This window comes from Curcuma longa, chromosome 21, assembly GCF_044706935.1.
Source record: "Curcuma longa cultivar G26 ecotype Majalengka, Jawa Barat chromosome 21, ITB_CL_G26_1.1, whole genome shotgun sequence".
NCBI lineage: Eukaryota > Viridiplantae > Streptophyta > Magnoliopsida > Zingiberales > Zingiberaceae > Curcuma > Curcuma longa.
This window is the reverse complement of record NC_133881.1, coordinates 12,664,651-12,690,443: the sequence shown is the minus strand read 5'-3', so window position 1 is coordinate 12,690,443 and position 25,793 is coordinate 12,664,651. Positions and strand designations below refer to the sequence as shown.

Here is a 25,793-nt window from a genome sequence, read left to right as displayed (position 1 = left end):
CCCTTGCCTTCCCCCTTTCCTTGCGGTCTATGGACCAAATCCAAGGCCAACCCAAAACAGGGAAACGCATTAAACAACTCCAAGAAAAATTGGCATATGGCCCTGCCCTAGGTCAGCATGATGTACCCCCTCCTCCCCAGGCCAGGCGGCAGGGAGCCTCACCATGGCAAAAGGAAGCAGCAGTTAAAAGAACAAAAAAGATAAAGACAATTCTTTGCTTTGGTTTCTGGCGCTCCAAGATGCATGCCTGCGGGGAATCCACATTGCTTCCACTTTGCTTCAACTTCTCCTCCTTCCTCCTGCAATCACTCCTTCCCCTGTCAGTAGGGCTCTTCTGCTGGTCGACGACGGTCTTCGCTCAGTAACAGGGGAATGGTTTGTCCAGATCAAATCAACAATTCAGACTGTTGAATTGCTCGCTTTAATTTAGAATTCAGATCGAACAGTCCCCGATCGAGATCCTGCAATTAAATTGCGGCAAGCTCGAGATCGGCGAGCAAACCGAGCAATTAATTATCTGAATTAGCGTGTGGAAGATCATTGGGCCATGCGCAAAGTGATGTCCTCCCATCACCAACATGATTCCCAGCGTAATCATGTCCCTGATCATGTTCAATGTTCTAAAAAACAGCTGGTCGATTTTCAGTCGCTTCGATCCAAACTAGTCGATAGAATTCGACAAAAAAAAATATATTTTTTTTAATTATCGGATTGATTCGGACATATGCTTGGATACCATGTTAGGATTAATTAATTGATTTAATTAATCGTTTATTTATTAAAAGCTCAAAATGTTAATAGAAAGATACCCAGCCACAAACAATAATATCATAGATATTATATAAATGAGTGGCGTTTTAATTTTTATGATTCTATTTAATTTTGGTCCTCACAAATTAGAACTAATTTGTTAGGAATGTCTTTTTGTTAACAAATATCTTGGAAAAGATTTTTCTTTTCTACTTCAGTATAGGTGGAATCAACTATCTGGTTCTACACGATCGATCTCATTATCATTTATGAAGAGATAAATTGAGAAGTTACAGTTGACCATGATGGAAGAGGACATTGTCTTGGCTTCGTCGAGATTCAACTCTTACCCACTTCAACAAATCTGCTCTGTCGTAACTAACTCAACAACGTCTCGGAAATAAAATTTAATAACATGGAGATGAATTTAAAATTTTAGTTTTTAAGTAAAGCGCGAGGCTAAATTTTAGTTTAGACAGCTTTTAGAATTTGACGCCTGTCTTTAATTATTTATGTTTATAATTTTTTCAAAATATTTTTATCTGATTAAAACCTAATTCTAATAAATTCAAATATTATAGAATTCAGTGGGGCAAAAATCAGAGCATCATTTATTTTTATTATCATTGTGAGAAATTTTTTTAAAAAAGATGCACCAACTTAATTTTTTATCATAAAAATATTTACGAGTATTATGGTAGAATTGTTTTAACTAAAATTATTTTGGTATCGATCAAAATTACTTTAATATAATCAAAATTACTCTAATATTTTGACCAAACTTGCTACACTTTTTAGCAATTTTCGTAAAAAGTTATATATATTTTTTTAAACAATGTTAGTAAAATGATAATGACACTATTTTGTTTTTTTTTAACCGATTAAATTTGGATTTATAAAATAATTACATTTTTATAAGAAAACATAATTTAAAAACAAGTTTTAGATTTTACAACATTAGATTTGTCATTTTATGAAACGTTTTTTTTAGAAAAAAAATTGTTGGAAATACTTGAACCTCTTAATTAAGTTCACATTCTACACAATTTAATTTTTATTTGAATAATTTTAATATCCTTCAAAACTTCATGTTTATATAGCTTCTCATATAAAACATCCCAAATTTTCAGATTATACTAAAAAATAAGAAATTATTTTTTATTATTTGGATGTAGAAGTAAAAGAAGCCATACTATAATACTAAGGATGTCCCGTCTCATCATTCTCAAAAAAAAAAAAACAAAAAGGATCGTCTTTTGTCATATTTTATATTTCCCAAAATTAAATATTGATCTAACAATTTAGATATATATGCTCCTACAAATGTTTGTTATCCCCATCTAATTAATTAAATTTTGTATTATTTGTGTCTACTTATGAGTCTTTCTATCCTTGAAACAATCCATATTTAACTGGTAAATTATATCCATTATATTGCTTTATTTTAAAATAGAAGGATGAATTTTAGTGAATCATTTGTATTGATTTTGCATAAAACTATTTACTTCAATCTAGGTTTCTAATTCTTCAAACCAATTAATTTTGAGGGTGATTGATCCATTCCTACATAAGTTTTCCATCAGCTACGTACTAGGGTACACCGAGGAAGTATTCATGTTGAGGCCACTGACAGTCCCATCATTGTAGAGCAACATGCTCCATCTAGGTATTAGAACCGTAAGCCACAACACGCCCGCTCTGCTAATAGTAGTCTAATCCACTAAGGTAATCATACTTCGTACTGTTTCTCATAATTTTTTTCACTTTCTCATCGATTATCAGGGAGAATTGAGAAACGCAAATGGTGAGTCGCTTTGCTGCCAACGTTCCAAAGTTATCCTCCTATTGAAGGAAATTAATGTTGGTGCAATTAACCTCGGGTCAAAATTGACTAAGCTCGGTTTGACTCGAGTTGTGTTTTGATGTTTGACCAATATATTGGTTAGGTGTCAAGTAGGTTAGGTTGACCGAATACTTGATGATGAAAAGTCCAAGTGGATCATAGAGGATCAAACATTTGGCACGAGATGGAAAGTCCAAGTGGGTCAAGGTTGACCAAATACTTGGTGATCAAAAGTTGAATAAGGAAGTTGACAAGAGGAAAGTCCAAGTGGATCAAGGTTGACCGAACACTTGGTGATCGAAAATCTAATAAGGAAGTTGACAAGAAAAAAGTCCAAGTGAGCCAAGGTTGACCAAACACTTGGTGATATGACGTCCTGGCAGGTCAAGGTTGATCGTATGTTAGGCAACGAAACGTCTTAACAGGTCAAGGATGACCAGATGTCATGTAAAGGAAGTTAGAAATGATATAGCAAACTTTCAAAGGTCATAACTTTTGACTCGAATATCGGAACGAGATAATCTTTGGTGCGAAACGAAGCTTGTTTAGATATGTATCTTTTTACTTAAATCAATTTGACATATTATACGTATCAGTCGACTGATTTGGATAAGAATTGAATAGAAGTAAATCGACTCCACTGATCAAGATAATCAGTCGACTGGTCAGATTAATTAGTCGACTGATGCTGTTTTAAAAGTGTACAGAAATGAATCAATTCGACTGATTGAAAGATCAGTCGATTGATTGGAAAATCAGTCGACTAATATTTAAAAATCGATAAAATCAGACAGATTTCAGAAGGTTCGGAAGCCATTATTTGGTCGCTGACCATATCAGTCGACTGCTGGTAGAGGATATCAATCGACTGATAGGTGGAAATCAACCCTAACATCAACTGTATAAGTAAGATTTTATTTGTAGGAGAAGGTGTTAGTTCTTGGGATTTAATTTGATGATGAAGTGATGCTGGATTTCCATACCAACAAGAGGCTATTCCAAACAACAAGAAATCATCTAAAGCAATATCTCATTTGTAAAGGTGTTTTTGCTTTAGTTTGTATTTGTATTCCTATTTCTTATTGTATTGTTATGTTCTTGTAAGAACAAACTTGTGAGAGGCTTCTTCGCCTCCGAAAAGTATCTGAAAAAGAGGAGTTCATAGTGGAGGTAAATAGCTCAGAGCGGACCCTTGGATTAGTCGTCTCAAGGAAGCGGATATACCAAATAAAATTCAAGAGTTGTGCATGTAGAGTCATATTTGAATCAAGGTTTTCGTTGCGTATTCAAATGACGAGCATAAGATCATGACGAGAAACGATCAGAGCTATTTATCCCCTCTAGTTTGCACGGGTCCTAATAATTAATTCATAGTGCATCATAGTTAAGAATCGATCCATAATATTTAATTAATTATAAAAATATTTTATCATTGTACCGTAGCTCAGTTTTCCTCTTTGTCTCCTTCAAATCAATACACTTGTTGCTATATATTTTCTCTTTTATGACACTATGTCATTTCATTTATGTAATAATAATTATCTCTATCATACCGATATAGTACTAGTGTCACTATTAGCATATTCACTTGAAATTGAGGACCACCATATATAGCTTTAATTTCTTCTTGGCACAATTAGAAGTAACATGCCCTCCATTTGATGATAATATTCCATCTAGAAAAGATTGTCTATATCATTGAATAGTCTATCTTTTACTACTTTAATTCAAAGTATTAATCAATAGATTTTTATCATGAAAAATTGCATTTAAATCAATTAAATGATCTTCACCACCCTTAGATTTCAAGCAAAGTATTAGTACATCTCTCTCTTAGCCTCATATATATTATAATAAAAGACTAATTTAAAACATTCTAATTTGTATGAGGAGTAATGATAGATAGCATAAAAATTTGTAGCATGAATGTAGCATGACACACTCAATGCATTGATGTGGATCCCACTGTATGTCAATGGGATCCACTTGCATTGAGTGTATCATGCTATATTCATGTTACAATTTTCATGCTATCTATCATTATTCTTGTATGAGTAGTGCAAAATTTAGACAATATTCATACTGTTCATATATGTTCTCCATTTGCCTCTGGGATATAGCTGAGTTGATTACGACAGAGTAGAATTGTAGAAATGGATAAGGATTCGAATCTTAGTGAAGCTGAGATAATGTCCTCCTCCATCGTAGTCAACTGCAACTTCTCGATTACCTCCTCATAGATGGTCGTAGGGTCGATCGTATAGGACTGCTGGATGGCAAATTCCATCTTTTACAAAAATATTCTCTTGGCATACTGTCCACTCAATAGACTATTATAAGTTGATCTAATAATTTATCTTTATTTACATAACTTAAGAATGGAACTATAAGTGGTATTTGAAATGAGTGTAATCTTTTTTTGCTATAATGTTCTCTTGACAAAAATAAAAAAAATATTTTTTAATTAATAACTTAATAAAATAATATTAATTAGATTTTTAAAAAGTTCCTACCCAACTTTTAATTTCTTCTATCACTATTTCCTCACCGACTTTTCGTTCCAAATTTATCACTATTTTGAAATATATTAATTGTATTTAATGTTTTTTTAGAATTGAAGCTAAATAATTTGAATCATTATTTTAAATTAAAATTTCGAAACCAGAAATCAAATTCTAAAATAAAAAACATATATTTAAATTGTTTATCAAAATCATAATTTAATTTAACTAATTCAGAAAACAGGTTAACAAATTTAATAAAATTCTCAATTTTAATTTATCCATTAAAAAAAGTACAATTCAATTTAATTACTAAATGAGAGAAGTGGATAGTTTCAACAAACTATTTAGTTTTTGTCTAATTAGCAAAATTACAAGATTTCATATTTGTTTCGTACCACAAAACACACATGGTATTGTGAGAGTTAAGGGTCTCAATCCTCCATTTCTTGGACACACTTCAACAATATTTCCTTTTCTCAATAAAGCGAAAAACAAACTATGATAAAGATCAAAAAGGAGCCTCTTTGTTAGGACCCGTGCGAGCTAAAGTGGATGAATAACTTTAATCACTTCATCTCTTGAATGCGAGCTAAAGTGGATGAATAACTTTAATCGCTTCGTCTCTTGAATGCGTGCTCATCATTTGAATTCATAGTGGAAATCTTGACTCAAACTTGCGACCACATGCATAACTCTGAAATTTACTTGGTGTCTACCTCCTTGAGATGACTAATCTAAAACCTACTCCTTGATCTCCCTCCACTATGAACTTCTTCTTTTCGATACCTTCCGGAGGTTGAAAAGTTTTTTACAATAAACTTTCACACACGAACAACAAGAATATCAAATACAAAATTGAATACGATGAAAGTAAACAACTTTATACAAATATTATCTTGAGCGCTTTTTTATTGTTTAGAATAGTCTCTTGTTGATCCGGAAATGCACCAGTACTTCGTCTCAGAATCTCTAAGAACGGGCGGCGAAAAACTCCTCAAAACCCTTCTTTAAAGTCTTTAAGTCAGAGCTGATTTCCGCCTATTAATCAACTGATCTTACTCATCAGTTGATTGATATAGTTTTTAACTCATTGAACGACCTCTAAACCTTTTGAAATTTGTCTGATTTTATCGATATTTGAACATCAGTTGATAGCAATCAGTTGAATTTCCCAACCAGATACATTTGCTTTTGTTCGACTTATAGTTAATATTAGTCGATTGATGTCCACTATCAATCGATTGATACAATTAGTCGAATCGAACGATCCAATAAGCCTTTATTCAATTTCTGATCGACATCAGTTGACTGATGCACCTCATCAATCGATTGATGTTATCAATCGAATCAAACAATCGAATTCAACTTACATCTGTTTGTTTTTAATCAAGATTAGTCGACTAGTATCCATGATTAGTTGATCGATATCGACAGATCCGTTTCGCACTAAATATTGCTTCATTCTAATATCTGAGTCAAAAGTTATGACCTTCGAAAGTTTGATCTGTCATTTCTATATCACTATCAATCGACTAATATTTCAGTTCCAGCCTTATCAAAGTCGAATTCTTATCTTGTCCGATATCTAGTTAACTTTAACCTACCAATACTTCCTTTGTCAAACATTCGATCAACCTTGACTTATCGAGACTTTTTGTTGCTTAACATCTAGTCAACCTTGACTTGTCAGGACTTCCTCATTGCCTAACATCCGATCAACCTTGGCCTGTCGGGACTTCTTCGTTGCCTAGCATCCGATCAACCTTGATCTACCAGGAATTCATTATTATCAAGTGTGACTCACTTGGAATTCTCGTCTCGTGCCAAATGTTCGGTCCTCCATAACTCATTTGAATTTTTCATCTCATATCTGTTGGGTTGCAAGGGTGCAAACATAGTCCCACATCTAAAGTACATGGAAAAGATCATGGGGTTAAAATGATGAAAAATATCTTCATTGGTATGAGGCCTTTTGGGGAGAGCCCAAGAACAAAGTCATGAGGGCTTAGACTCAAAGTGGACAATTTCATACTATTGTGGAGATATTTTGATTCCATCGATACTAACAAGTGGTATCAAAGCGAGACCGCTCTTCACCAGACTAACCGCCGGATGAGTCATGATTCAGATCTAACCATGTGGTTTGAACCTTAAACAAAGGAAGTGGGTGCTCCCATGTCTGAATCAAGAAGGACCAGACACCAGGTGAGAAGTCCTAGTAGGTCGAGTGGACCGAGGGGCAAAAAGTCCTAGTTGCGACTATGTGAGAAGTCCTAGTAGGTCGGGTGGACCAAGGGGTAAAAAAGTCCTAGCTGCGGCTAGGTGGGAAGTCCTAGTAGGTCGAGTGGACCGATCGAGGGGTAAAAAGTCCTGGTGGATGCGAGGGGTAAAAAGTCCTGGTGGATCGAGAATTCAGACATCAAAAACGACGTTAAGGGAGGCTTGTGGTTCTTTATTTGAGTGGGGGGATTGTTGAGATTGCAAGGGTGCAAACATAGTCCCACATCTAAAGTGCATGGAAAAGATCATGGGATTAAAAGGATGGAAAGTATCTCCATTGGTATGAGGCCTTTTGGGGAGAACCCAAGAACAAAGCCAAGAGGGCTTAGGCCCAAAGTGGACAATATCATATCATTGTGGAGATATTTTGATTCCATCGATTTTAACAATATCAAGTATTCGATCATTCATGATCCATTTGGACTTTTCATCTCGTGTCAAGTGTCTAATTCTTTATGATCTACTTAGACTTCTGTCATTTCCGATCACCAAGTACCAGGTCAACTATGACTCACTTGGACTTTTCGTCTTATGCTAAGTGTCCTGTTTTTCATAACCCACTTGAATTTTTCATCACCGTTAAGTATCCGATAAATCTTGACCTACTTGATATCTAATTAACATATTGATCAAACATCTAAACCCAAACTCGAGTCAACTCAAGCTTGATTAAACTGATCAACATTGATTTAAGATCGATTGCACTAAAAAGGTGAAGCCGTTGGGAGAGGAAGAACGATAAATAGTAAAGAAACAAGAGGAAAACAAGAGCGGAAGACAAATAACCATATATATTAACAAAATATCATGCACACCATACATCCATTGGTGTCCAAATCAATCTTGAGACTACGGTATAACGATAAGATATTTTCATAATTAATTAGATACTCATAGATTGTGAGTTAATTTTTTCTGGTGAAAAAATAATCACAGAATATTGGATGTAGAGTGACATGCCATTAGTATTTTTGAATTTATCTAGATGATTAATAGAAAATCTCAACTACAAATGAGTGAAGTGCCAACAGCTGGCCCTGGTCAATGGCTTTCATGTCAAAGTGGGATTGTGGCGTTTTGATTTGTCAATTTGCCATTAATGCAAATGCAATCAGACCACATGTGAGATGATGTGATGGTAGCTGGGGCCTTCAATTCAATTCCCTCCAAGAACATGAACATGAACATGACCATCTCGCAATTAGGATGGCCTGGTTGATTAATTATTCGACAATAATGCCATTGGTTTTGTGGATCTTAAACACTCACATCCTTTTCTTTCAGCTGGAGATGCAAGCGACAACAGGATAGCATTTAGTTGGAGGCCCTCTCACACAACCACTCAGGCTACCTCTTCACTCTCACACCTTTCCCATCCCCCCTCCCTTCCTGTAAGTCTTTTTCAGATGTGTCTGGCTAAATTGACATAAGATGAAATAATTGTGTAAATTCACTCAACCTAGTCGGATGGACCGATAGGAGAAAAGGTTGTCAGATCTAGTACACGAAATATCATATCTAACTCTCCATTAGTCAATTAATGTAGCCTAGCGTTAGAAACTCAGCTTCATCCAAGTAAAAGATTAAACTCCATTACCAAGTGAAACTAATTAATGCGATCAACTTTAAAGAAAAATCATTAGAAATAAATTAATAATTAACCTCAGACACCTCGATGATATAAGATTTTGACGTGATCGCGATTTGTCATCCAGACATTTAATTTGTGTCCTCTAATCATCGCCCCTCCCTCTCTCTTCGCCAAGATAATGAGAATAGGATCCACGTGCACACGTGCGGCTTCATTAAGCCACTTGTTAACGAATTTAATTTTCGGTCTAGTTTGGGTCGGGATGTAATGGGCCACCAAATGTGTCAATCTCTTGAATGGGCCTGAGTTGAAGGAGCAGGCCCAAATCTATTGAATTGAATCGGCCAATCAGGCAAATTATGATACGAACTTAACAAACACAAGTCAACGGTCCAAGCCCCGGGACATAGCTGAGTTAGTTACAACGCAGCAGAGTTGCAGAAGAGGGTAAGGATTCGAATCCTGACAAAGCTAGGTAATACCCTCCTGCGTCGTGATCAACTACAGTTTCTCGATTTACCTATTCACATATGGTCGTGGAGCCGATCGTGTGGAATCGCTAAAGTGACTGATTCCACCTTTTGCAGTCTAACGGTCCAAATTATGATACGAAGTAGGAAGAGTTGGCCACCAAAATGACTTGCTAGCAACACTATTTATGCACGCTCGCATGCATTTTCATCTCGGCAAATCACAAAAACCGAATCCAAGTCCGGCGACACGAGGCATGGATGATCATGATCTCCGGCAGCCTCGCCGTGGGCGTGGCGATGTCCATGCTCCTGGGGCTTGCTTCGGCGCATTCCGGTTGCACCACCGTGATCATCAAGTCTGTCGCCTTGTCTGAGTGAGCTACATCGCCGGCAACGCCTCCACGCCCTTCTCTTCCTGCTGCTCGCAGCTGGCCAGCGTCGTGCAGTCCCAGTCGGCGTGTCTCTGCTCGATGCTCAGCGGCGGCGCCTCCTCACTCGGTGTCACCGTTAACCAGACCCGGGCGTTGGCCTTGCCCGGCGCATGCAGGGTCTAAACTCCACCAGCGAGCGAGTGCAACAGTGAATGCTCCGTTTCGTTACAAATATGTCAGCTCCACCGACGGCTCCGGCAACACCTGGCACGCCGGCCGATCCTGCACCAGCGACTCCCTCCACGACACCATCGCCTCCGGCGACAGGTGCTCAATGCTCTCTTCTACTTAATCCATGTTTTGTTTTATAAATTTAGATTTTTAAGCTATATATCATGTCTGTCAATGGCGAAGGAGGTGGATCTAAGGTAACTCCGGCGACGACGCCAAATGCTGCTTCCTCCAAGACTCCTGGTTCTCTGATGGTCTCGGTTCTCTTCCTCGCTGTTTGCAGTCTCCTTCACTAAACTCTCAGTCAGTCATCAGCAGTTGGATTACGGCTACTTCCTTCATTTCTTTGCATCTGTGATTCTCTTGTTTTGTCTATGTATCCTTCCGGATATTTGATTTAATTTGATATAAATGGAATTAATTTCAAGAGTGACATTGTTTATCCTCTTTGTTTGAAAATCCGCTCCTTCTCCATCCCTATCTAGGGCATGCCCCTCTTACGTCTGATTATCGCCACCGCCGGGGCCGGTGGGGTTTCCATGAGCCTTGATACTGATATGATCCTCACAATACCTTCTCTTTCTTGCGGTCTCTATTTCTGATGCTTGTACTCTTCTTGGCAACCTGCTCTTCCACGGCCACTGCCGGCGGCGCCTAGGCATATATTTCTTGAAGTACAACCAAAGCCGCCTGGTTCTAACGTCGTGCTCCTAATAGAAAGGAGCCTGTGAGTTATTCGTTCTATATATTCTTCTTTGACGTTCTTCTAAAAATTGTTGGGAGCAGGAACTGAATAACAAAAGAGACGTCGTTCTTTTAAAAGGAGACGATAGATTGGTTGCCTCCATATCGAAGAGTATTCTCACTCCACTTGTTAAAGCTATAGTGCGATAGCAAAGACAAGATTAATCTTCTCTAGCTTTTAGTAAGCATTAAGCTGATCAGGCTGTGAATCTTTCAAACGCATCATGATCTATGATCATTGCTAATCTAAATTATTAATCTTGAGAAAGTCAATACAAATCAAACAAATGTGAGGTCGACCGATCGATAAGAAGTTTTTGCTTTATAAGTTTTAATGATTTAATTCTTTCAAGACAAATTTAATCCAGCACAATTTTAGTCACTTCAACTGCACAAGCGCTATGCAGTTAAAGTGAGGGAACTGTCTGGATACGAGTAAGTGAGTAGCTGCTGTTGTATAATTAAAACACTATTAAACCATACATGGGGTTGGTGGCGTTTATGTTCTTGCTTTATTTTTTCTCAGGAAACTACTATTAGAAAATTGTTCTACAAATTAAAGAATGTTTGTAAATCATGTTTAAATGTTATGTTTGCAATATTATCTATTTCAACACTTTCATGCCCCACCCCCACAATTGTTTGTTGAACTGAGGTATTCTATATACTGTTAAGATTTGATTTGGTGATCACTTCCATGAGTTTAAACTATTAAAATTTATTGATATTGGAAGTATCATAATATGCTATATTAATATATAACTTTACTCAATATATATCGTTGCGATTTAATGCAATTATATAAAAATAAAGTTCATATGGATTTGTATACTGCTATGACTATGAACTAAGGTAGGCCAAATTGTGACAACTAATTACTACTAGGCTCCTGAGGGCCGGGTCACCATAAAACAATTTCATTTTGGTAGATTTGTATATTATTTTTTTTGTGCATAGCCCTCTATTGGTTTGTCTGAGCTCTCAATAACTCCCTCTCCGATCAATCTTTATATAAAATTTTTATCGTTCCAATTTTATCGGATGTCTCCGAAGAGAAGATTTATCATTTTTTTTATATATAAAATTTTTAGAAATAAATCTTTCCCCCATTAGTCAACATGCATGCATACAACGCCTATGCACCAATCGAATACACAGACATAATTAATTCATCGAGCATGAAAAGAATAATTGATTTCTTCATCGATCGATCGATCAATAGTGGTCGTCTTCGCCGAGAGCATACTGTTGGAGGAGGACGCCGCATTGGGGCAGCGGCGCGCTCTTGAGGAAGCCGAGGGCGTTGGCGTAGCGGACGGGGGTGACGAGGCCGCTGCGGCCGGCGATGAGGACGCGCGCGCGGTCCCTCCCCTTGCTGATCTCGTCGCAGTCGCCTTTGAGGGGGCTGCTCAACAGCACCACCTCGCAGATCTCCTCCTCGTGTTGGTCCTCCACCTCCAAGTGGTACGTCCCGGTGGCGTCCGTCACCCCCTCCGCGTACTGGTTCACGGCGTCCGTCTCATAGTGCCGGCATTCCAGCTTCACCTTCGCACCTGGAGCAGCCAAAATATATATAATCTGGAAAAAATAAGAAAGAATTAAGCTAATAATTTGCATACCTTGAATGTACTGGCTGGCGGAGGTGACGAAGCCGGCGCGGCAGGTGTCGCAATAAACGCGGCCTTCGATGGTGAACTTGGAGATGGGGGCGGCGATAGCAGCGCCGGCGAGAGCGAAGCAGAGGGCGGCGAGCAGGGGGAGAAGCTGCACATTGGTGGCCATCCTTTAACCTTTAATTTATATACAACCCAATCAATTAAAGTTACGATCGAAGAAATTAATTGAATTGAGGGCCGGGAGAGGCCTAAAGGGAGGAGGGCAGTTTGGTGCAGCAGCTGCTGCTCCTTTTATAGCGTAGGCTCCATCCCGCCCGGCCATGCATCGTCTGGTTCGCCGCACGCTGCGCGCATCAGGATTCCTACTTTCTCGTTCTGCCTTGCATTTGATCCCACACGACAATTGAAGGTTAAAATATAGAACAATGGCCATCAACAACTAAAATCGAATCCCCCACCAATTAATTGCTATATGTTCTTCTAATTTTCTACATAGAATTATGATTAAAAGAAATTAAAATGACAACATTGATATCGCCCATGATTAATAAACTAAAACCCTTTCGATTAGAACAGCGGGCTGGAATCCTTCAAGGATGCGCAGTCGGGAGAAGCGTAAAACACACTCGGAGAAATGGTCGGCGACGTGGATGATGAGCCCAGCGTAAGCAGCAAGGGATCTCCATGGACTTCACCGCCACCTCCTCCTCTTGCTCCGATCTCGCGCAGCGACGAAGCCGACCATCTTTTCTCGTCGCCGCCGTGGCTGCTGCGTGAGGACGATGACGATTTTCCGGTCAGGCGCTGCACCACGCTCATGAAATCTTGCGGGCTGGTGTGGATCACCTTCGGCGAGCGCAGGTAGAAGATGGCGACTCCGTCTCGGCTGCTGCCGGCGGTCTGTTTCGTTGCCCTCCGTGATGCCTTGTTCACGCTCAGAGGAGGAGGTCTTGGCCCTCGGAGCTCGCTTCTGGTGGAAGGCATGGTGATTCTTGTTTGAAATTAATTATGTTATCAAAATCTCCTCTTACAACTATATATATTAAAAGTCAAAAGCCTTGGTCAACTATGAATAATGGTTGACTTTTAAAGCTGTGTAATGAACAAGGTATTCGCTTATCTTCTAATGGCATCGAAGACTTTTAAGATCTTTTTAGAAGATAAAACTGATTTTTGACTGCTCGTTTTGATTAGCAACTAAGAAACTATATATGCTGCCATTTTTATTATTTTTATTTTTTTAAGGTGAGATATCGAGTCCATTTAATAAAATAATAAAGTTTTAATCAGATTCCTAAGTTTGAACATTTAATTAATATCCGTAGACCCCAAAAAGCATTTAATTAATATGTTCATAACTGGGTCAACGCAGCAAACATGGAGTAGCAGTAGCGCGGAATCAAGATCTAGCCGTGTACATATTCATGGTCAAAAATTATGATTCATGATTACTTTTAGAAAAGTCAAAGTCAATTGTCGGTGATAGTCCACTTGAGGTGCGAAGTTTATAATATTTTTTGGAAAACTGAGGGTGTATATGTAAAATAGCAATGTGCATTAAATTTGCATGTCGATTTCTTCGTCGGCTTTTCGTTTGGTCGACGTTGCCGCTTGCTCACCTTCAGCCGCCGCTGGGAAAGCAAATGAGCAATCGCCTCTCCCAGTTCTTCTCGTCGTCGGGTTCGGTGTTTTGTCGGTCCCTGCTGCGTCGGTTCAAATCCTCGAACGCCCGAGCAGCCAACAAGTCCTCGCCTTTCCGGAAGAAGAAGAAGACACCCGCCAGACTGAAACAGAGCTCTCCTAATCCGTTGTTCCAAGCGATCACTGATATCGTCGGGCCAGCGGTTTCCCCCAAGGCTGACGCTTCTATTGAGTATTCGAAAGCTGCCGATGCCGGTTTTGCTCACCGGGGGAGCTCTTTTAGTCGTCGACCAGATGTTTGTCAAATTGCCGAAGAGAGTACGAGTTATACGAATGGTGCAGGAACTGCAAGCAGGGCGTGTTTGCAAGAAGAAAAGAAATATCTGTATTCTTGCATGGAAGACATGGACACAATTGTTCAACAGATCAGGGACATTGTGCCATCGGAGACATCTTGGGTTCGGATGGAAAAGCGCTTGGAGGAGTTGAGTGTGTCCTGGAGTTCAGATGTGGTAGAAAAGGTGTTGAAGGAGTGCTTGAAAGTTGGGGATTTGGCTCTTCCATTCTTTAACTGGGTCAAGCTTCAGCCGGGCTTTTGCCATAACACAGAGACATACAATGAGATGATCTACTTTGCTTTAGAAGCTAATGATTTCAATTTGGTGCAGAAGTTGGTGGATGAAATGGATGAGGAGTTGTGTCCTAAGAACCTCAAGACGTGGACTGCCTTGATATCCCATTATGGTAAAGCAAAGCAGATTGGCAAAGCTTTGCGTGCATTTGAGGCAATGAAGAAATCTGGCTGTGAAGGCGATCTCAAAATCTATGAAGCAATTCTTTTTGCTTTATGTAACTCAAATCAAGCAGATCTGGCATTAGAGTTTTACAAAGAAATGACGTCTAAGAACATGGTGGTCAAGAAGAAGTTCTATGAAATGCTTATGGACTGTTTAGCGAGTTCAGGTGATGTGGCCTCAGTTAGATTGGTTGGAGTTGATATGATGAAGACGTTACAGGTCCCAGAAAGTGAGGTTTATATGTGCATCCTGAGTAGCTTTTGTGTTTCTGGAAAAATCGAAGAAGCCAAACAGCTGTTTGAGGATATCAAGAACAAAACCTTGATTGTTGATTCTGATGCCTGTGAAACCTTAGTGAAGGGTTTGTGCAAGGTAGGAATGATCGATCAGACTATGGACGTTGTTAAGGGTGTTGAATCAACTTCTTCTGCAAATGGTAGGTTGCATGACTGTTTGATTGATTGTTTCCTTAAAAAAGGTGATATTACAAAGCCATTGGAGTTGTTGGAAGATAAGAGAAAATTTGATTGCCAGTCAATGCTTTCCTCTTATACTGAGATGATTCAAGAGCTCTTTAGATCAGGGTATTATCAAACAGCATGCACACTTTATGAAGAAATGTTGAGAAACGGTATCGAGCCAGATAGTGCAACAATTACAGATATGGTTGCTGGTCACGTTCAACACTATCAAATTTCTAAAGCCTGGGAAATTTTTGAGACCATGAAGATGAATGGAAGAAAACCCACTAGTGAAGCTTATTCTGTCTTCATCAGTGAACTTTGTCAAGTTTGCAAGCCCCTAGAAGCTGCTAAGCTTTTGGAAGAAATGTCAAGTTCCAGGGTAAATGCTAGTGATGCTTTATTTAATTTGGTCATTGCTTCTCAAAACAAAATTGGTGAGTTGGAGAAAGCTAGGAAAGTGAAACAGATATGTAGATTGTACAGATTTGATTACCAAGAAGATGAACAGGCTCACCAATCATCGGATCATCAACGTGTTGATCATGGACATGAAATTTCAAACTACTCACCTGAGTCTGTGACATCTTCTGAGACAACAATTGTTGATGATGCTGATCTTAAGGAACTACGCAGAATTATTTGCTCTTCTACTGACTGGAGCACTATTCAAGAAGATCTAGAGAGATGCACTATTAATTTTACACCACAACTCATTGGGGCCATTCTTTGTAGTTGTCAACGATACAGCCGTGCAGCTCTGCATTTCTTTTCATGGATTGGTGGAAAGCCCGGTTATGTCCACACTGCAGAAACCTACAACACAGCAATCAAAGTGGCAGGAAGTGCGAAAGATTTTAAGCAAATGCGATATCTTTTCAGAGAAATGAACAGAAGAAATTTGGAAATAACATCTAATACATGGACAATTATTTTATCTCAGTATGGCCAAGCTGGTCTAACTAAAATGGCATTAGATGTTTTCCAAGAGATGAAAAACAGTGGTTATCAGCCAAATGGCAGTACATACAAATATCTTATTGTGTATCTTTGTGCCAAGAAAGGCCGGAAGATCAATGAAGCAATCAAATTATTCCGAGAAATGATCAAAGTAGGATACATGCCGGACAAAGAGATGCTTAATATTTATCTTTCTTCTTTGTGCGAGTCCAAACAGTTAGTGGATGCAAAGAAGTCAATGAAATCTCTGATCAGTAGAGGGTTCAATGAACAGACTGGTTATAACTCATTAGTCAAATCTCTATGCCGAGCTGGCAGAGTAGATGAGGCACTTAAGGCAGCACATGAAATGGAGCTTCATGGATGCACCAGAGATCAGTATACATATGGAAGCATTGTTCATGCACTTCTTAGAGCGGGTCGTTTTGAAGATGCCTTGGATAAGATTGAGGCAATGAAGAAAGCAGGAATTCCACAATCAGCCCACATATACACATCCTTAATCATACATTTCTGCAGTGAGAAAAATATAGCCAGGGCAGTCGAGATATTTACCAAGATGAAGGATGATGGTTGTGAGCCAACCGTCGTTACATTTTCGGCTCTTATCAGAGGATTTATGAACATGGGAATGGTTTCAGATGCATGGAATATTTTTCGTACAATGCAGCTGAAAGGCCCATTTCCTGATTTTGAGACATACTCAATGTTCATGAGCTGTCTCTGCAAATCCGGAAAGTCAGAAGAGGCTCTTCAGCTTCTTCGCGAGATGTTGGATAACGGTATTATTCCAAGTTCAATCAATTTCCAAAGAGTTTTCCATGGCCTAAACAGAGAAGGAAAACCAGATTTAGCTCGTGTTGTCCTTCAAACAAAATGGCATCTGAAACGGGAAAGGATGTACTCACTGTAAGTTAATTTGGGTTCTTAACTTGATTCCCAATCATTTCATTGACTACTAGCATATTGGGCATGTTTGTTTTAAGTTTTAACTATTCCTAAACTTCCATTGAAAAATATCACTCTAATAATAATAAACTCATTAGTCTTGGCCATTCGAAAGGTATTTGATCTATACATGCTTGTAGGTTGAGTTCCTCTTTAGAAGACCAGGAGACTGTATATAATCACTCGTACACTGATTTAAAGATTATGTTCAAAGCATATTGGTTGGTTTAGTAATCATAACTTAAATACTGATTAAATGGATCTGTTATTTCTCATTCTTCTAATGCATAAGATGGAGTACCTGATGAATTTAACAAACTTTTTAAAATCTAAAATCTTTTAGAAACTTCAATGCCAAAACTAAAACTATCCGGAAAACTAAAACATTGTTTAATTAGATTCATGTCACTTAACTTAGCTATCAAAATGGAGGGACCATCTGCCATCTTTTGGAACAGAAATGAAAATTTTGGTTGTGATTCTCCATATGATAAATTGGATGGTGACAACACCTGAAGAAGAATTCAGAGTTTGTCCATGCTCTAGGAACCCTATTCTCATTGTTCTCTTTAATTTCCCTGTTACTGCAAGATTCCATGTCTGAAACTTTGTACTGAAACTTTTTCGATCGCGTACAGAACAAATGCAGGGTTAGAGCAGAATAGATCACTTGTCAATTTACCACACTTGAACTCGACTCTATTGTACATTATGTCACGAAGAAATGTCTTTGTTTCCTGTTAAAAGGCTGAACCAACACAACTAGTTTTCTCTTTGAAGGTTTTTTCACACAAGGGACTCCTGCTACATTGCTGTATCACTTGATGGTAAACAATGGTGGTGTTTGTATGCATGTGTATATGTAACTTCTTATCACAAAGAAAAGACCACCAAAAAATGATACTTGTTAGAACAAAGAAGGCTTTGTTTATCTTATAAATTATTATTATTATAGATTTTTTAGTATTCAGTGCAATGTAAAATTATGGTCGTAAATTTTTTTCTTTTGATCAATAAAAAAATAATATATAAAAATTGCCCTAAAAAGATTTTTCCAACAAGACCAACCTGTATATTTAATTAAAAGATTAAAATAATTATAAAGAATGAGATTGGGACTTGCAACTTCTAAATTAACCAAACCATCAACTAACCAGCTTAAAAACTTAAATGTTATTAAATTAATATAAAGTATTGTAATCTAAACAAACCTAAAACATTCTAACAAAATAAAAAAGCTACAAAATTTGATTGAGTGTCTATTTGATATATTCAATTTGACATTAACTAGAGGCTCTTAGAGTAGTACTCATTAAACACTTTTGATTAAAAGTGTTTGTTAGTCATCCAAATTTCAAAATTAGAAAAACAACGAAAACTAACATATTCGATGGAACAATATGAGTATAACAATATTAATTTGACATGAACCTAAGACCTTTATATATGGTTGTTAACTATGTTTGTCAAAAGTACTTAATAATGATTAATCAACTAAAATTATATTCAATCAATTGGAGTCACTTCTGATCGACTCACCAATTCATTGATAGTTGTTAAATAGCTTCGATAAAAAGTATTTGATCATAAAAGATTTAAAACATGAAAAAAAAAGGAGATGAACATGAATTGATGCAGAAGAATCTCATAGATGAAATTCTGCCCATTTGATATAAATTTAAGACCAAAAATAAACTTGAACAAACTCAAGAAAACTCTAAAAGTGTAACAATGCTAATTTCACTCAAATTTAATATTTTTGGTGTAATACTTATTGATTGTCAAATACTTATTAAAAATATTTAATAATGATTAGACAATTGGTGGTTTAAAAAGTATGAGATCCAATAAAGCAAGTTGAATAAAAGGTATTTTATAAAATAGATATGTCTTTAAAAGGAAAGAGATTCAATAAACGAAGTTGAATAAAAGTTATTGTATAAAATTGACATGTCTTTAATAAATTTTAAAATATAATTAAGTGTCCTAATATCCAAAAAAAAGGCTTTTGAAGGTTGTGCATTTCTTCAGCTAGTTGTGGCATTATTTACCTCCTCTTCTGTAAAAGTAAAATTTATCATCTCAACAGTTTTATACGATCGATTCCAAGACCATCTGTGAGGAGATAAATCGAAAAGCTGTAGTTAATCACGATGTAAGAGGATATTACTTTGACTTCATCAAAATTTTATCTTTATCTATTTTAATAATTCTATTTTTTTTATAATCAATTCAACTATGCTACGATTTACATCCTCATTGAAATGTACTTTAACTCATTTAAATCACACCGGAGAGAGAGAATGGCTGCGACTTATTACTCGGGCAAGTGCTGTATGACTCGATCCTCATTTCTCTGTAATGGCCAGACTGCAGACCTGTGCAAAGAAGAAGAAAACAAACACAAGAAACGACGTTTCAGATTTACGTCGAAGTTCGCGCCTACGAATGAAATGCCCACACCTTATCTTCTTCCCTTTTCATCTCCTGCAACCCCAACAGGGAAAGAAGAATTCGTTTCATTTCACCGAAATGCAAATCTGTTTTCGCTTATTTAATTACCGAAACGCATTCATACTCCTCCATTTATCTAATATTCGGCAAGTTTTTTAAATTTTGTGTAAGAGTTTCAGTGTGGGGATCGGGGGAGGCTGCAGAAGCTGATAAAATTCAATGAGGAGTCACTGTTGAGAGACCGACGCATCATTAAGGTGGGGACATGGAGCCCGACCTTTGTGGCGCCTCAGATGCCACTGACCCCGCGTGTATGCCTCTTCCACCAATGTTCTTCCTTCCTCCCCCGTTTTCATCGTATCTCACCGTTTAATCGATTAATCCACAGAATAATTAGCATGCACCCTCCCACGTGAACTCACAGTCTGAAATGCATGAAGTGATGAGAGACAGAGACACAGAGAGAGAGAGAGGATCCTGCTAGATCTGGAGGGGAGGAAAGAGAATGGCAGTGAAGCTTACACATTCTGAATCACTATTGACAGCGACACTTCATTGCTGCCCAACATCTCTCTTTATAGTTGTGTGTATTTAATATGCTGTGTAGCATGGCCAAGCTAGCAGAAACTTTGAAGTCGCAGGGAAAACACCATCCATTGAAGCACGCTGCAGGAGATGAAGTTGCTACATCTACATGTACACAAAAAATCTGAAAGGTGTGTGTGATTCGTTTCTGAGATCATTATCCCAACTCTGCATTTTTCTTTAGTTTTGCCTTCTAAACTTCTGAACTTCTCTGTGTGCAAACAATTTAATTATAGATCACTATCGTCGTACGTCATTTATCAGTCTTTATTGTGGTCTATGCAATCCAATATTATCAATTAACCCCCCTCCATCCATCAAAATTAATTAATTCATGCATGTTCAGTAGACAGTGAAATCATGAAAACGCATGCATTCATATATATAGATATATAAATATGTATCTGTTTTTCAGGCATAATGCATCATAAAACTGCAGTATGGAATTAGATCCAGTAGTAGTATGAACTGATCATATTATTTATCAGTTATATACATATGCTTAAAAGATGCCCGGGCCTTTTCCTCCCCCTGCAGGTGCTCCTATGCCTTCATCAAGCTTTACTTGCTTATTGCTTCCATCGAGGCTCAGCCCAAAATGAATGTGAGGGAAGTGTGCCCACTGCATACATCATGCTCAAATTATTATTATTATTATTATTATTTATATATTTCAAAAGAAATATCAAGGAAATATAAATCTAGAATTAATTAATGTATAAACTAGCTAGAGATTTTCACACACACAAAGATTCAAGCTGAAAAATATGATTTTGATCAGGGAACCTCAAGCTACTTACTTACATGACCTGACAAGAAGATAAAGACAGGGTTTCACTTACCTCACTTATATAGATAGATAGTACTGAAATACTAATTAATAGTTCTTTAATGATGTTTTTGGGGTTTAAAAGATAACAAGTTTAGGGCCATGAGAAATTAGTATCAGGATTATCTTATCATAATCAAATGTTGATTATAAAACTAGTATGATTAAGATTAACAGTAGTGTGCAATTATATTATACTCACATTTTTTGCTGCAGCACTGAAAGCTTCCTTATGGCTAATATCAGGGTTGTTGGCTTTTATCCTTTGTATCTCCTCCCTTGCAAAATAATTAATATACATTTGGTTTTTCCACAATTAATGAGGTAATAATCAAATCATTCATAATCACACCTTAATTATGAAATATATATATAATAATATCGAACCAAATTAAAGGTGGATGATAAAAATATGGAAATTAATACTAAATTCATTTTATAATTGGAAAAAAATCGATGCCATGTAAAAGACTTGCAGCAGTAGTAAAATTGAAGGCTTTATCACAAATAATGCTTTAATTGTAGCACTGATTAAGACTAAATTCTATTGATAAAAATAATACACATTAACTAATTAATCTACACAGCAAATTAATGACCATTCCTATCATTACATTAATTCTCACCTGATAAACCTGTTGTATGCAGACGGAAGACGTTGTCTTTTCTCTGGGGCTAATAGCAAATTAAAAGAGGAAAAATAATAATAACATTAGTCATAAAATATATGCTTTAATTTGTTAACAAACAATTAGAGGCTTAGTGGCTAAACATGAACCACTTGATTCAAACTATTTAAGAGAAAACAAGGAATAAAGATATATCACCCTTCAACAAATATATATAAGTTTTAATAGCATTTAGACTGTCTCATTATTCTTCTTGAAATAAAAGTGTTTTTAGTGTTTGGTTTATAATGTTGTTCTTTTCTCTTAAATTACATGTAGTTTTCAGAAATATTATATCATAACACTTGACTTTTTTTTAAAAAAAATAGACAAATACATTAGCAACAAATTGCATAAGTCAATCCATAATATACAAATATAATCCTCTAGTCATGGCAACAACTGGTCATTGTTTATTTAGGATTAGAGAACAATTAATGATTTGTGCTTACTATGCTGATCATCCCTCATTGAGTACATCAAAGATTTCCTGCCGTATTTGGAGGAGGAGCCAAGATCAAGCCTCTCACTTTGAGATCCAAAGTTATGGATCTGCACAATGAAATTAACCGAAAGGATCTAATATCACAAAAACATATATTATAACTCATTTACCAAGAACTAGTGAAACAAGAACATCTATACAAATGACTGATTAGTTGACCTGGAGAGGGAAGGCTTGAGCTAAAGCTCCCAAGTTGACAGATAGCAGACTAGAACAACGCCCACATCTCACTGTCACAATGTTGAACATGTTTCCAGGAATACTAACCTGCATCGACATTAGCAAACCAGTGCTTTGATTTGTAAAACTAATGGCTCATATGAAGGGGAAATTGTGAGCAATAGTTAAGCTTAAACAATAGAAGGAATGAGGAAGAAGAAGAAGAGGAAGAGAATAAGAAGTGTATCAAGAATACCCTATGGATAAAAGAAGCCACCTATGGTTTATACTTTCACAGTAACATAGGGACTGGAAAAGCACTTTTCATCTGGCATTATTTCAAATAACTCTTTGGGGAATTCTTTCCTTGATAGCTCATTGATCGTTACCTGGATGGCTCTTAGAATTTTCTCAAAGAGAAAGTGCAATGGTCTAGGTGGCCGTGGTCTCTTTGGAACAGCAGAAAGAGGAGAAAACCAAAAAAAAAATTATATATAAGAATAAAAGAGAACAAAAGAAAGGAAAGTTGTTTCTGCAAGTAGCAATTGCAAGCTTGACTTGAATGCCTCATGCATTTCATCACTTTATTCACACTGCTGACACTTCCTCTGAATAAGTGAAAGCAAGTAATTAAACAAATCACTGACCATGCATGATATTTATAGGAAAATGGCATAGTGATTCTGGCTTCCACAATATACACCGTACAGATTAAACATGACAATAGATAGAGAATGGCCACCCAAATTTTAGAGGCTGATGAGGATGGAGATGATCCAAAACCCTAGACTAGACTAGGTCTTAATTAGTGCGTCAAGGATCGATATATAATCAATTAAAAATTTGTTTCAGCTGCTTGATCAATCAACAACTAGCCTTTTATTTAGAATGAATTCATAGAATACAGCCTACATAAATCAACCGGATTTTGAGACAAACAAGTTCTTCAAAAGTGAGATATTTTCCTTTAGGGTTTCAGTTTTAAGGATGACCCGCAGCATGGAGTACTTGATCCAACTGGCCAGTTTCATCCTTTGTTTAACCAACAAAATGAGAACAACAAACTTGTTGAAACCATTTCTACTGCAATTGGCGACCTACGTTCACAGAATTAGCCTTAATTTGCTAGCTCTAGATCCAATACATGAGCTAGCTGCTGATTCCAATTGCTAGTGAGAAACCATGAGAAGTCTTCTCATACAAAATACTAGAGAGAGAGAGAGAGACTATACCGCTAGGGTTGTGTTGCAGAAGTTGCAGTAGATGTAGCAAAACTGCTCATGCATCATGTGGGCTGACATTTTCAATCTGGAGATGGAGCTGTCTACATATGCCAAGGGATTGAGGAAGATGATGAAACTGGTGCAAAGTTATATATGCTCAGAGCGATATCTATGTATGAAACGAGAGCTTTAACTGATTCCTCTCTCTCCCTTGTCCTTAATTGTTGTTGCTGCCGTTATATATTGTTTGATTAGCTGTGATCTTTCTGGATTAGTACGGTATTGGAGAGGCAAAAAATATGGTGAAGGAGGAGGAGGGGGATGTAGTGGTGGTGGTGGTGGTGGAAAAGATTATGATTGAATGAATGAGTGGGTGGCAGTCTCTGTCCCCTCATTAATGATCTATCACAACCCCACATGTTTTGCCCAACTCCTTGCTCCCGTTTTGTTGTTGCATTGCCCCCCAAAACCTTCTGTTGACTAGCTAGGCAACAAAATAGCACAATAAAACCATTATTTACTCACCTAGCTAGTTGCACATATATCTACAAGGATTGCCAACATTACCACTTATTCATAGGTCTCCATTATTCGATTTATGCTCAAAAATCAAATATATATAGATTTATATATATAGAATATATCATAATATATATATATATATATATATATATATATATATATATATATATATATATATATATATATATATATATATATATATATATATATATATATATATATATATATATATATATATATATATATATATATATATATATATATATATATATATATATATATATATATATATATATATATATATATATATATATATATATATATATATATATATATATATATATATATATATATATATATATATATATATATATATATATATATATATATATATATATATATATATATATATATATATATATATATATATATATATATATATATATATATATATATATATATATATATATATATATATATATATATATATATATATATATATATATATATATATATATATATATATATATATATATATATATATATATATATATATATATATATATATATATATATATATATATATATATATATATATATATATATATATATATATATATATATATATATATATATATATATATATATATATATATATATATATATATATATATATATATATATAGTTGTGCCATATTCTGATGACTGATCAAAGGTACTAGTACTGCTACATTCAAGTACTGCTACATGCAATTTATCTTCAAGATTCAGAAACTTGAATAATTCAGGTTAAATTTTCTGGATCAAGGTAATAATCTGAATTATCGAAAATTATGAGAATTGCAGAAGAACTCATTGTAAATTTGTGCCTTGTAGCATTCTAGCATGAAGTTCCTAGTTGGGTTGTGTTCCATATGTCAACTTTTTATAATTCGTTTACTCAGTCAACTAGTGTGATATATATTAATCAAATTATTATGAAACTACTGATATCTGTCAATAATTTATGCTTCATTTGATCACGAGTGATCTTATTTTTCAAGTGCTCTTTAGCTTCTAATAAATTGATATAAGATTTACATTTCTATAAAAGAAAAAAAATATTTATTTACTTATAAAATTTATTTTTATAATGTGTTGTTTACAAATTATAAATCCTAATTTCAGAAGATTTGCAGCTTATAAAATTAAGTTTGAATTTTTTATTTTTTGCAAACCTTTTTGTAATTAATACTTTTGATTCACAAAATATTTGTAAAATCTAGATTTTTTTTACAAAAAAATATTTTTTAAGAAAATTATATTTGAAATTTTAGAATAATTTATTTTAAAATTTTAGATTTATAAAAAATACTATTTTTAAAATTTTAAAGTACTATTCTGTAAGAACGTCTAAATTTGCAAAATCTAAATTTAGATTCGTTAAATTAAAATCTAGAAATTTTACAAAAGCTCTTTTAAAATTTAAAATTTGCATATATATATTTCTTAAAAGTTTATTATAAAAAAACCCATGTCAAGCTTCAAGATTCAGAAGCTTGAATTCGTTTTTATGAATTCAGGTTAAATTTTCTGGATCAAAGTAATTATCTGAATTATCGAAAATTACCAGAATTGCAGAAGAACTCATTGTAAATT

At 35.9% G+C, this 25,793-nt stretch overlaps 3 protein-coding genes and 1 pseudogene across 3 annotated transcripts; 2 read left to right on the top strand and 2 right to left on the bottom strand.

Annotated features, from left to right (window-relative positions):
• The first annotated feature begins 9,699 nt into the window (after window positions 1-9,699).
• On the top strand, window positions 9,700-10,339 carry LOC141815201 (non-specific lipid transfer protein GPI-anchored 26-like; annotated as a pseudogene).
• Window positions 10,340-12,002: 1,663 nt separating this feature from the next.
• LOC141814142 (pollen-specific protein C13-like) lies at window positions 12,003-12,569 on the bottom strand. Its single transcript, XM_074702102.1, has 2 exons — window positions 12,407-12,569; window positions 12,003-12,340 (listed from the first exon to the last, which is right to left on the bottom strand). Exons 1-2 carry the CDS (start codon window positions 12,567-12,569, stop codon window positions 12,003-12,005), a joined length of 501 nt encoding a protein of 166 aa, XP_074558203.1.
• A 1,477-nt stretch (window positions 12,570-14,046) lies between these two features.
• Window positions 14,047-17,219, top strand: LOC141815640 (putative pentatricopeptide repeat-containing protein At5g06400, mitochondrial). Its single transcript, XM_074703591.1, has one exon. The coding sequence runs from the start codon at window positions 14,047-14,049 to the stop codon at window positions 17,173-17,175; it is 3,129 nt and encodes a 1,042-aa protein (XP_074559692.1). The 3' UTR covers window positions 17,176-17,219.
• Window positions 17,220-20,607: 3,388 nt separating this feature from the next.
• LOC141814924 (protein YABBY 2-like) lies at window positions 20,608-23,845 on the bottom strand. The gene is made up of 6 exons (XM_074702884.1): window positions 23,643-23,845; window positions 22,411-22,518; window positions 22,199-22,298; window positions 21,705-21,753; window positions 21,281-21,356; window positions 20,608-20,871 (listed from the first exon to the last, which is right to left on the bottom strand). The coding sequence occupies exons 1-6, from the start codon at window positions 23,709-23,711 to the stop codon at window positions 20,752-20,754; spliced, it is 522 nt and encodes a 173-aa protein (XP_074558985.1). The 5' UTR covers window positions 23,712-23,845; the 3' UTR covers window positions 20,608-20,751.
• Between the last annotated feature and the right edge of the window lie 1,948 nt (window positions 23,846-25,793).